Below are 11,704 nucleotides of genomic sequence, written 5' to 3'. Positions count from 1 at the left end.
AAAGGGGGAAATGGGGATACAAAGGGGACATATGTAATACTTTCAACAATAAAGGTTTTTTAAAATGTAAAAAAAATATATCATGAAATGATTTGTTTACTGAGATACCAATTATGCTTGAAACATCCATATGTATATTAAAGCAAATCTCTCTGTTGATCCCCCAACCAAAAAAAAAAAAGAAAAAGAAAACTCAGTCACATCACTCTGGACCTACAGAACTGTGAGCTAATGAATGGGTGTTGTTTTAAACCACTTAGTTTATGGTGGTTTGTTACACAGCATAGAAAACCAACGCAGTTACCCTTGTGCATTGTCCCAAATGAGCTGATGAAGATCTCCAGGAGAGGGCATGCAAGAGGCAGCCAATCAATGGTTCTCTCTCTCTCTATCCTCTCTGAAATCAATTTAAAAAACCTATTTTTAAAAAAGGTAAACAATTTCATCAATGTCCTGACTTAAGTAAATAAGTAAATAAATAAATCTCACAATAAAATCCATAGGGCACCCCGACATGGATTCCCGGCGCCCCGGTCAGTGGGGGATAACAATAGAGAAACAAACCTCACGGGCTGCTCCTGGGACCCACTGGAGAGAGAACACTGCAATTTCCTAGGAGGGCCCTCCAGACCAACAGCAGGACTTAGACTTAGGCTGTGTCCAGTCCACAGGCACATTCAATTCCAAGCCGACATGTTATAATCATGAGTTTTCGTATTTTTTTTTAAATCCAGCCTTCCAACGTCTCTTGCTATCAGAAGACAGCAGCAAAGCCTGGTTCCCAAGATCCGCACCGGCTGCAGCCAGCCCAGACACAAGCTCCCACTGCTCCGTCGCCTCCCTTTCACTGGGGCTGAGAGTCCATGACCATCTATCATCACAGCGACCCCTTTTCCAGAGCTGTGTGGGCGTGCTCACAGCTTCCTGTTTCACAGGCTAACAAGGTACATCTGCGTCAAGGAGCCAGCTTTTCCTCCCACGTGTCAGCCCCTTTCAGGAAGCCTGTCTCCCCCTGGAGGGCAGGGGAGGATGCAATTCCTGTGTTAGCTCCTAAGTGCCAGGAAGGCAGGATTATGTCTGTTGTCTGGTTCACAATTTATCTCTGGTGGAGCACAGATTTGGCATAAAATAAAGCCCTTAGTAACCACGTGATGGGGGTGAGAACAAATGCAGATGGAAGCCCATGTCCTTGAGTCATTCAACCCCACAGAAGCCATTCAAAGCTGAGAGCCCTGCAATTCTTCCTTCTCTCGCTCCACCTCCTCTCTGCACACAGCTTACCCTCCTAATCATGTTTAATTCAAGGCAAAGTTTACTCCTGAGCCCGTCACAGGATGGACAGGGAAAACATAACGGCCTGTTAAGTGAGTTCGCCAATGCCTGAGGTCCTCCAGCCCACAGCACGCCCTGCACCCATTGGCACCACTTACGCTTGATGAGGTATCCTGGGGAGTGGGCGGCGACCACGTGCAGGACGGTGCAGCCATCCTGGTCCTTCTGGTTGACGCGGCCTTTCCATTCGGGCTGCTGCTCCATCAACCACCTGAACAGATGGTTTTCCCCTGAAGGGCATTAAGATGAGTTACTGATGTTCTCTTCTGCTTACAGAACGCCAGCAAAGCAAGTCGATGTGTACCACACTGAGGCAACCGAGCGGGGAATCCAACACATGCTGCCATTGCCACACACAGGTGTGGGAGACACGGGAGCTTGTGAACTGAAAGCTTTAGAAAGTTACTCACAATGCACTGAAATCAGCTTCCCTAGAAGCAAAGCCTAAGACATAGATTCTTCGCCATGTGACTTAGAGAGGGAGCTCGAGACCGAGGGAGGGGAGCAGGACAGGACAGGGGGAGGAGGCAAACAGAGATGTGGTCCCAGCTGCGTCCACTCGGGCCTGACCCCAGGGGGAGCTCTGGAGTGTGAACTGTACCGCAGAGTTGACCCACCTGGAGGCAGAGGTTGACCTCTGTACCCCCACGTCAGTCAGCTGAGACCTGCAGGACGCCCCTGGGAGGAAGGTGAGGTTGAGGGAGAACTTCCCTGGGATGTGGTGCCTGTTGGCAGAGAGCAGTTCTCTGTCCAAGCCTCCAGCACTCATAGCAAGTGGGGGTAAGCATGGTCTAAAGAGGATCTGGGCCCGGCCGGCGTGGCTCAGTGGTTGAACGTCAGCCTATGAACCAGGAGGTCACGGTTCAATTCCCGGTCAGGGCACATGCCTGGGTTGTAGGCTTGATCCTCAGTGTGGGGCGTGCCAGAGGCAGCCAGTTAATGATTCTCTCTCATCATTGATGTTTCTATCTTTCTCTCCCTCTCCCTTCCTCTCTGAAATGAATAAAAATATTTTTTTAACAAAATAAAAATAAAGAGGATCTGGGCGGGGCCTAAGAGCGCCCATCAAGTCAGTATTCTGAAGAGATGACTACATTACTATCATAGGACATATATTTTAAATTCTTTTTACAGACTCCTTTCCTTGTAGCTCCTGGGATGGAGGAAAGCCCCACACTTCTGCCAATTTGGTTATATCACTTATCACCACGTCAGAGTTTTCCTCTCAGAAACTAAACAGGGATGAACTTGAAGACATGATCTCACGGACACCTGCCTGTTCTCACAGGAGCCGCCTTAAAGAGTAGACAGGATGAGGAGTCGTGCCTTTCAAAACCAGAGGCACAATTCTCTGGGTTCCAGATTCCTACTTTGAAGCTGGGAACATGGATCAGATTGCTCTGAATCAAACTTTACTTGGTGTTTTATCTAACAATCCCCATGTAAGAATAAATCTCATACAGATTCCTCAATGCATAAAGTGAATGATGGCAGGGCAAATCTGGCTAAAGCAAAGGTGGGGGCCCAAGTCTTCAAGCCTCTGGCCACCACCACTCTCTCATTCTGGGAGATGATATGGCCTAGAAGAGGAAGACTGCCTAGACAAGTTCTCTTGGCCCTTCCGGCTCTAAAATTATATGGGTAAATGTCCATCAGAGATGCCACACCTGCTTGGAAAAAAAAAAACAAGCTCCCATCTGAAGTGTAAAGAGAGAGAGAGAGTTTTAACAATAACATTTTTAAGATGTTTATGGAAATAGAAGTCCTTGAAATTTTAAAGTCCTTTAAAGTTTAAAAGAACCACCAGCCATCCGTGTCGGCAACAGCCAGTGCTTCCCATCCTACCCCCACCATAGTCGGCCCTCTAGGCTACAGAAAATGAACCTGAACCTGGGAAACGACCACATCTGCCTTTGCGGTGGGAGGACACTCCACAGCTCTCCTGGGAGCTCTGCCCAGCAAGGCTGTGGGTCCCGGGCTCCACCCTACTGCCAGGACCTGTCTAGGAACACAGACCCTTTCAATCCGGGCCTCCTGTACCTACGAGGTCCTGGGAGAAATAAAAAGGATGCTGTTGCCCTGCTGCCTTCATGCATTTGAATAATCAATCATTGAATATTTAAAACATCTGAACAGTCTCCATTCAAGTGGCTAAATTCTGCTTTCACCTGAGCTGAGAGGAGCACCAGAGCTCAGAGCCCGGGGGCAGCTGGGAGAGGTGTTACCCGGAGAACACTCACTTGCTTGGATACAGAGTCGCATGAGGGCATGCAGAGGGTACGGTCCTATCGTCTCGATGCTCGCGCCAATGGAGATCAGCCACTGGACTAACTTGGGCACCTGTTCCATTTTCTCATAAAGTCCAATGAAGACATATTTCTGAGAAAGAAAACACACAGGAACAACATGGAAGTCACTGTAGCAACATGAAACTTTCAACTCCTTCACCCATAAAGCTCAGAATCAGTAAAACCTGGACTTGTTGTGGCCCAAGCATAAGATTATCATAAATAACAAATTTGCAGTTGGGCAGCTAAAAAAGAAGGTCCCAAATCCAAGCCTGAAGTAAAACCATACCCTTCAAAAAGCCACCTTACCTCAAAGAGACTTTTCAGTGATAACTCTGGGACATGGATATTTCTTGGTAGTCGATCTTTTTTCGCTGACAGAAGGAGAAATGACTGGTGAAGGCAGAAAAATAAAAGATTAGAATAATGATGTTCTCCACATAGGTTATTAGAGCCAAAGTATCCTTAAGCTTTAAAACAAGCAAACAACAAAACAAAATACCCTCTGAACCTGTCTCCTTTTTTTAGGCCAGCTGCCAAGCTTTTCAGCCTGAGCCATGATAATCAGAGACTCTGGTCCAGGGCATGTACCTCGGTTACAGGCTCCTCCCCCGCCCAAACCCTGGTTGGGGTGTGTGCAGGAGACAACCAATCCATGTGTTTCTCTCACACTGATGTTTCTCTCTGTCTTTCCCTCTCTCTTCCACTCTCCCTAAAAATCAATGGAAAGCCCTGGCCGGTTTGGCTCAGTGGATAGAGCGTTGGCCTTCGGACTGGGGGGTCCCGGATTCGATTCTGGTCGGGGGCATGTGCCTTGGTTGCGGGCACATGCCCGGGGGGGGGGTGTGCAGGAGGCAGCTGATTGATGTTTCTCTCTCATCGATGTTTCTGACTCTCTGTCCCTCTCCCTTCCTCTCTGTAAAAGATCAATGAAATATATTTAAAAAAAAACAATGGAAAAATACCCTCAAGTGAGGATTAACAAAAAATAAAATTTAAAAATGGAAGCTAGCTAATTAATATATCTCAGTGAATTTCCATCTTTAAGGATGTTCTAGTTAAAAAGTTATTTTGGCGCCCTGGCTGGTTTGGCTTGGTGGATAGAGCATCAGCCTGCAGACTGAAGGGTCCCAGGTTCGATTCTGGTCAAGGGCACATGCCAGGGTTGCGGTCTTGGTCCCCAGTGCGGGGTGTGCAGGAGGCAGCCAATCAATGGTTCTCTCTCATCATTGATGTTTCTATCTCTCTCCTCCCTTCCTCTCTGAAATCAATAAAAATATATTTAAAAAAAGAAAAAAAGTTATTTTGGCATCAAGATAAACAAATGCTAAGTTACAATGCCCCGGGGCCACAGAAAGAAACCAGTTAATGTAGAAGGTGCTTTCTCCACAAGGGAGCCACCATCTCCTTTTACTTACATGCCATAATCCTTTCTTTGCCAACTTCTCTATTACCGATTGCCACACTTCTGTGGAGAATCCAATGGTGAAAATGTGATCAAAGTAGGGCAAGAAACTTTGCAAAACAATGGGGTCACCTGGAAAAAAAATGCCATCGTTTAGAAGTTTTAACTTGGGGAAAGTCTAGAACATTTGGGCAAAGGTCCCCTAATTAAGACCACACATAGACAAAGGAAAAATTAAAGATGTATGGAGTTGCAATCATTTTCAATTTGGGTGACAATCAATCCCCTAAGAGTCAGACAGCATAATGTGAGCCACCATTCACTTAGCCCTTCTATTCACCAAACCCAGCAACATGTGTTTACATTTAACCCCTCAAACATACCAAGAGGGCAGTGGCTATTACCTCCATTTACAGAGAAGGAAATGGAAGCTTAAGGGAAGTTACACAATTCACTTCCTTGAAGAAACATGTGACAAATAGTATTCTCACCCAACAGATGAGGCACTATCACAAATGAGGTCAGGCTTTGTGGCATGTCATGCTGCTAGTTCATGACCAAAAACAAGACTGGAATCCACATCTAACAACTCTTTTTGTCAACACACATTCTTCTAACCTGGTGGCCCATCAACCTTGCAAACGACAGTTCTCAAACTCACGGATGAGAAGAACATCCGAGGGGATAGGACAGACAGACTAACATAGCACCTCTTCCAGAGTTATTCATTTCCAAAAATAAATATCAAGATAACCATGTACTAGTATTATATGAAAGGCTACAAAATTTCCACAAGTATATTTTCCAAAATTTAAAAATTGGGCATGGGCATACTCTCCTTGGTAGAAAAGTTAGGGCTGCATCACCCCAAGAAGTCCGGCTAACTGCTCCCTCTAAGATGGGGGCAGAGGGAAACCACCCCGATCTCTCCAGGGATGGTCACCAAGAACGGTTGTGCAGCCAGCCGGGCTCTGACAGGAGAAGTACTTTCGGAGGATACGCAGAGACGATGAGGAAGTGTAGGCAGGGACAAGCCATGTGGTTCTGAAAGGGGATGCAGGCTGCAGGCCCTGGCGGAAGTGACCAGCTGGAAATCTGAAGATCTCCTACCTCTCTGTCTAGGGGACACGGCGGTGCCCACTTCTAACCCCGTCACTCACTGTCTGACATGCTCTTACCCCTCTCTGTGCCAAAATCTGTAAGGTTCCACCCACAGACCACAGAAGTCACTCTCCCACAATCGCAGTGGAACAGCTGGATACCTAAGAGTTGAGTCTGTGGCCAGCAGTGATTTCCCCACTTCTGAAAGCCAAAAACCACACTCCACCAAGTCTAGCATGTGCTGCTATTCACACTCTAACACCTATAGAATCGGGATATGTGTTACAATCGATGTGTCTCAGTGGCAGAACATAAACTAGTGGCTCATCTTAAATCAATGAGAACTTAAATCGGATCAAGCGTAATATTTGAAAACAACGGCCTGGTTACTGGCGGGACTTCAGAAGGAGCCCCTTTGTCACTGGCAAGGACTATACTACACTAAGCTTTTTGGTTTTCTGTCCAGGCCACTGACAAAAGCCACCCCTTGGGCCAGGTGATTACAGTAAGAATCTAGTGGTGATGCTCAAGGCCTCCCACGCGTCACTCCCAGACTGAGCAAGCGGGTCCACCGCTGAAGTGAGCATTGCAGCCGCGACACTGAACACCGCTGACAGCTTTCACAGGACCCTGCCAGCCCTTTCGGGTTATTTTCACAGCAAACCAGAATATTTTCTGAACACATTGGAGAAATATGCAGAAATCATAAGGGAGCACAAAAACACATAAAGCAAGTAGTAGTATAAATCGGGAAAACTCTATGAATAGCAATAGGAATTAGTCATTTTTACAAAGGCATGAGCCGCCAAAGCTTTCAAAATACTTTCTAATGTGAAAACCAGTTTTATTCAAACTACATAAATCAGCCACAAAAAAACACCCTGTAATCATCTCCCCAGGAGCCTGAGTCCTCCTGCAGGAGGAATTCAAATAAAATAACTAGGACTGGAAGGAAGAAAGGAAGGGAAGGAGGGAGGGGAGGCAGAGGGAGGGAAGAAGGGAGGGAACGCTTCCCCCGAGTCAGACTTACTGCCCATGGTGGTGAAGACTCCCACGAGGAAATCAGCGAACTGGCTCTGATCGCTGCTGCCCTGCAGAAGCTGAAGACCCTCAAAGAACATGCGAGCAGCTTCATAATGCTGGAGCAACTGCAGCAAGGAGTAACCAGCGCGGTAGTACCCCTGGAACGAAAAAAGGAAAACCTTACCGTCTCTCCTCAAGTGCTGCTGAGAGGATGAGCAAGATTGGGGGGCTGGCGGGGACCCTGGAATCTCACTTCTGTGTAAACACAGATCTCTAACAGTCACTGCCCACCAGACTGCCACATGATGTCCCGTGCAACATTTTTTTCTGTCATTTTCTAACTGCTAAGAAAATAATCACTTTCAAATCTATGACGCAGGACACAGAGAGAAGGAAGCTGGCCTGCTTCCAATTACATGTGTCATTTATTTATCCATGACTCAAATCACAGCCTGTGCAAGAAGAGAGGAATGAAAAAAATCCCGCGACTACAGTGTTCTGGGAAAGAATGAGCTTGTCATGTAACTCAGAAATTGTTTCCTGCTCCTTTCAATCAAAGTAAACACAATTTGCACTGGGGATGTAGAGGGAAAAATTGTAATCACAAGCACTGAGAATTACGAAGCTCCACATTATTGGCAAAAAAAAAAAAATTATTTCTGTAGAAGAGAAGAAAATTACAAGGATTAGTGATGCAAACGGCCTCCCATGCCCTGGCCGGATGGCTTACTTGTCGTCCCGTACACCAAAAGGTGGAGTGTTTGATTCCTGCTCAGGATGCATGTGGGAAGCAGCCCATCAATCGACTGATCAATATTTCTCTCTCACCTCTCTTTCTCTCCTCTCTCTCTCTCTCTCTCTCTCTCCCCCCCACCCCCCACTTTGACCATCCAACTGCATTGGCATTTATAATTCCACTTAACACCAAATCTCTGATTATTTTTTGATTTGTCTTAACTTTCATTTGAAAGCTCTTCTAAACCTTAGAGAACAATCAGAAAAAGTGTTTTATTTTCCAACCAGGCAAGCTGGTACAGAATTTCCCATTTCTCTGACTTCCTCAGATTTAAGTCTCATCTTTTTATTTTGGACACAGGGATTAGAGGGTATCAGAATATGTCACCCCAAAATATGGGACATGAGGACTGCATAAATCCCCTTTCCGGGGAGTCTTTATGGCCTGAAGGAGGTAGAAAGTCGGCACTGAGATGAGCCTGCACAAACAAGCCTCGCTGATAGCCCTTATCTGCCATTAGTTTCTCCGTGTGTTTATTTCTCCACAGTTCACAGACCCTAAAGGCTTTAAAACCCTGTCCTTTGTCTTGTCATGTCTCTACAATGTATCACGCTTCATTAAAAGTGATATATAAACTCTCCGACCCACCCACTTCTTTGGAGTCTTCACTTCTTTTCTCAGAAGGACCCCATGTCACATAGAAAGTAACATCAAATAAAATCTGGTTGGGCCGGCATGGCTCAGTGGTTGAGCGTTGACCTATGAACCAGGAAGTCACAGTTCGATTCCCGGTCAGGGCACATGCCTGGGTTGAGGGCTCTATCCCCAGTAGGGGGTGTGCAGGAGACAGCTGATCAACAATTCTCTCTCACCATTGATGTTTCTATCTCTCCCTCCCTCTCCCTTCCTCTCTGAAACCAATAAAATATCCTATACAATAAAAGGCTAATATGCAAATAGACCAAACTGAGGAACAACCGGTCACTATGACATGCACTGACCACCAGGGGGCAGACGCTCAACGCAGGAGCTACCCCCTGGTGGTCAGTGCGCTCCCACAGGGGGAGCACCACTCAGCCAGAAGCCAGGCTCATGGCTGGCGAGTGCAGCAGCAGTGGCAGGAGCCTCTCCCTCCTCCGTGGCAGCACTAAGGATGTCCAACTGCCAGCTTAGGCCCACTCCCTGCAGAGAGGGAGGGTCTAAGCCAGGGGTGGGCAAACTTTTTGACTCAAGGGCCACAATGGGTTCTTAAACTGGACCGGAGGGCCGGAACAAAAGCATGGATGGAGTGTTTGTGTGAACTAATATAAATTCAAAGTAAACATCATTACATAAAAGGGTACGGTCTTTTTTTTTTAGTTTTATTCATTTCAAACGGGCCGGATCCGGCCAGCGGGCCATAGTTTGCCCACGGCTGGTCTAAGACATCAGTCAGACATCCCCTGAGGGCTCCCAGACTGAGGGCTCCCAGACTGTGAGAGGGTGCAGGCTGGGCTGAGGGACCCGCCCCACCCCCAGTGCACAATTTTCATGCACCAGGCTTCTAGTATATATATAAAAGAATCGGTGTCATGTGGTACACTAGCTTGCATCTAAAGTAAAGCTTTGCTATCATGAAACCTGCAAACAGCAAAGAACATGAACAGACTATGAATTTGGTGTCACTACTTCAGGACAAAACGAGCTCAGAGGATCTCCACTGCACTCCATCCACCAAGAGCCCAGCTCTGCTCTTCCCTACAAGGGCATTTCAACACTTGGCCCTTCTCTGGGTACCACTCACATGCCCCATGAGCACCTGCATGAAGTGCAAAGGGAGTTGAATGAGAAGTACTCCCGTTTTAGAAGGAAGGGGAGGAGGCAGGCTAAGAGGAAGGAAGCAGCAGCTGTCCCAGCGTCCCTTGCACCATACCTTCACGTAGGTTGGATCCCACTGGAGACACTCCTTGGCAGCCACAAATGCCTCGTTCCATTTCCCAAGGTTGTAAAAGGCATTGGACTTGTTGCACAGGAGCACAGCCAAGTCCCTGGGGGGAACCCTGTGAGAAAGAACAAGCTGGAGATCCGTAAAACTATCTTCCTGCAAATACAGAAAACAATCCTTAAAGACCATCACTCTGATCCTGACTGCTGTCATGCCCATGGGGTTTCGGCAGGAAATGTGCCAGGTCTGGCTATCAGAGCTGACCCTTGTAGGCCCCTAGAAATCCTGGGGCACTTGCAAGGTACAATCCGTCCTTCCTCACTTCCAAATCCTCTGCTCCCAGCTTTTAATGACAAATGTTCTCAACACCTTGGTTCCATTTCCTACTGATCCCCACAGATCTCTTTGTTTTTTAGAGACTGTTCCTAAGGATGGAGAGGATGGGAGTTTCCCACTGAGCGTGAGCAGAGTCCAGACATGGTGTGAACCGCTCCACATGCATGCTCCTCCTGATTGGAGGCAGAACTTGTCACAGGAAGGGCTGTTCAGAACACGTGACCACAGCATCCCCACGGACCCACTGGGAGAGACCCAGGCCAAGCACTATTCTATCATGGCAGGACCCAGAGTACAAACGAGGCCCACACACCATGTGGCTAATCTGCACTGCCCAATAGAGGAGCTACTATCCACATGTAGCTATTTAAATTTAAATGAATTAAACAAAATGTAAAATTCAGTTCCTTAGTTGTATTTGCCACATTTCAGTACTCAATAGTCACCTTCTATATTAAAGATCGTCTTCATGGTCACAGAAAGTCCTATTGGACAGTGCTAGTCTAAGGATCTGAAGGCCATAACTCAAGCTCACAAACTGCTTAGTAAAACACATCCTACCCTCCTAATTTATAATAGCTGGGAGGCAAGGTTCAAATTTAGATCCGCCGGCACTGTGTCAGGGCAGGGTGAGCCAGGCCTGTGCCCCTGCCCACTCTCTCTTCTATTTTCACCTCAGCCTTCATCCTGCCCTTTAGGAGATACAATTCCAAGCTCTGTCCACACCCCTGACCTTGGCCAGACCGCAGAAGAATGGATGCAGGTAGGAGGCTCATGCAGGGCCTGGGAATAGGGTCCATGGGCAGAAACTCCTGGGCCCTAGTACCCACAGTGTGGACCAAAAGGTTTGATAGGGTTCTGGATGAAGCCCCTGGCCCAACAGACTCCTGTGGGGAGGGGTTCAGCTGGGGAAAGGTCAAAAGGTCCCTCTAAAGCATGGGCAGGGTGGGGCCTCTCTTGCCTGGGTCTCAGGGTAATACAGCTGCAAGGTTAGTGCTGAAATCAGGTCAGAAGGAGGAAACCCAGAAATATATCACAATATGTTAACAAAAGCTCAAAAGCCATTGAATTCAAGACACACTGGGGGGGGGGGGCAAGGCGAATTCTATGTTATTGAATATTTTCAATTGTGAAAATTATACCAATCATTAAAGAAAAGATAGGTGATGCAGATAAGCACAAAAATAAAGCAAAGAAAAAAATCACCTCTACTACTGTCCCCACCCCAGTGCTTTATGTGCCCGGCTCCTCTCAGCACCCTTCATTCCCTCTAGGGCAAGAGATGAGACTCCAAAATCACAGAAGAGGCAGTGGGGCACCCAGTGGGTGACTGGCAAGGGAGCTGTGACTGGAGCGTAGTAGATGCCCTGGTGTCAGGCCCGATACCCTGGCCAGTGCAGCCATCCCCACCTGCAGTGAGTGTTGGCTGCAGCTAGGGGCTCCAGAGATTTACCCTCAGCCTAATGGGAGCATCCGCTCCAGGAAGTTATGCTCCTCCTAGGGTCTGATTTGTGTGCCCCAACCCCCAATTCATATGGTGAAGCCCTAGTCCCCAATGT

The 11,704-nt window shown here is 47.3% G+C and overlaps 1 protein-coding gene across 4 annotated transcripts in view; it reads right to left on the bottom strand.

Moving 5' to 3' along the window:
- The window catches only part of TRANK1 (tetratricopeptide repeat and ankyrin repeat containing 1), an 80,035-nt gene that overhangs the window by 42,194 nt on the left and 26,137 nt on the right, over nucleotides 1-11,704 (bottom strand). For all 4 annotated transcript variants that reach the window (XM_005877087.2, XM_014548420.1, XM_014548422.1 and 1 more), the window contains 6 exons: nucleotides 9,798-9,924; nucleotides 7,157-7,307; nucleotides 5,039-5,157; nucleotides 3,930-4,013; nucleotides 3,573-3,711; nucleotides 1,431-1,562 (listed from right to left, as the gene is read on the bottom strand). In XM_005877087.2, coding sequence (XP_005877149.2) covers nucleotides 1,431-1,562; nucleotides 3,573-3,711; nucleotides 3,930-4,013; nucleotides 5,039-5,157; nucleotides 7,157-7,307; nucleotides 9,798-9,924 — 752 coding nt within the window. The remainder of the gene's footprint in view (nucleotides 1-1,430; nucleotides 1,563-3,572; nucleotides 3,712-3,929; nucleotides 4,014-5,038; nucleotides 5,158-7,156; nucleotides 7,308-9,797; nucleotides 9,925-11,704) is intronic.

The sequence above is a fragment of the Myotis brandtii genome, unplaced genomic scaffold (assembly GCF_000412655.1).
Source record: "Myotis brandtii unplaced genomic scaffold, ASM41265v1 scaffold506, whole genome shotgun sequence".
Taxonomy (NCBI): Eukaryota; Metazoa; Chordata; class Mammalia; order Chiroptera; family Vespertilionidae; genus Myotis; species Myotis brandtii.
This window is presented reverse-complemented; position numbering and strand designations above follow the sequence as displayed.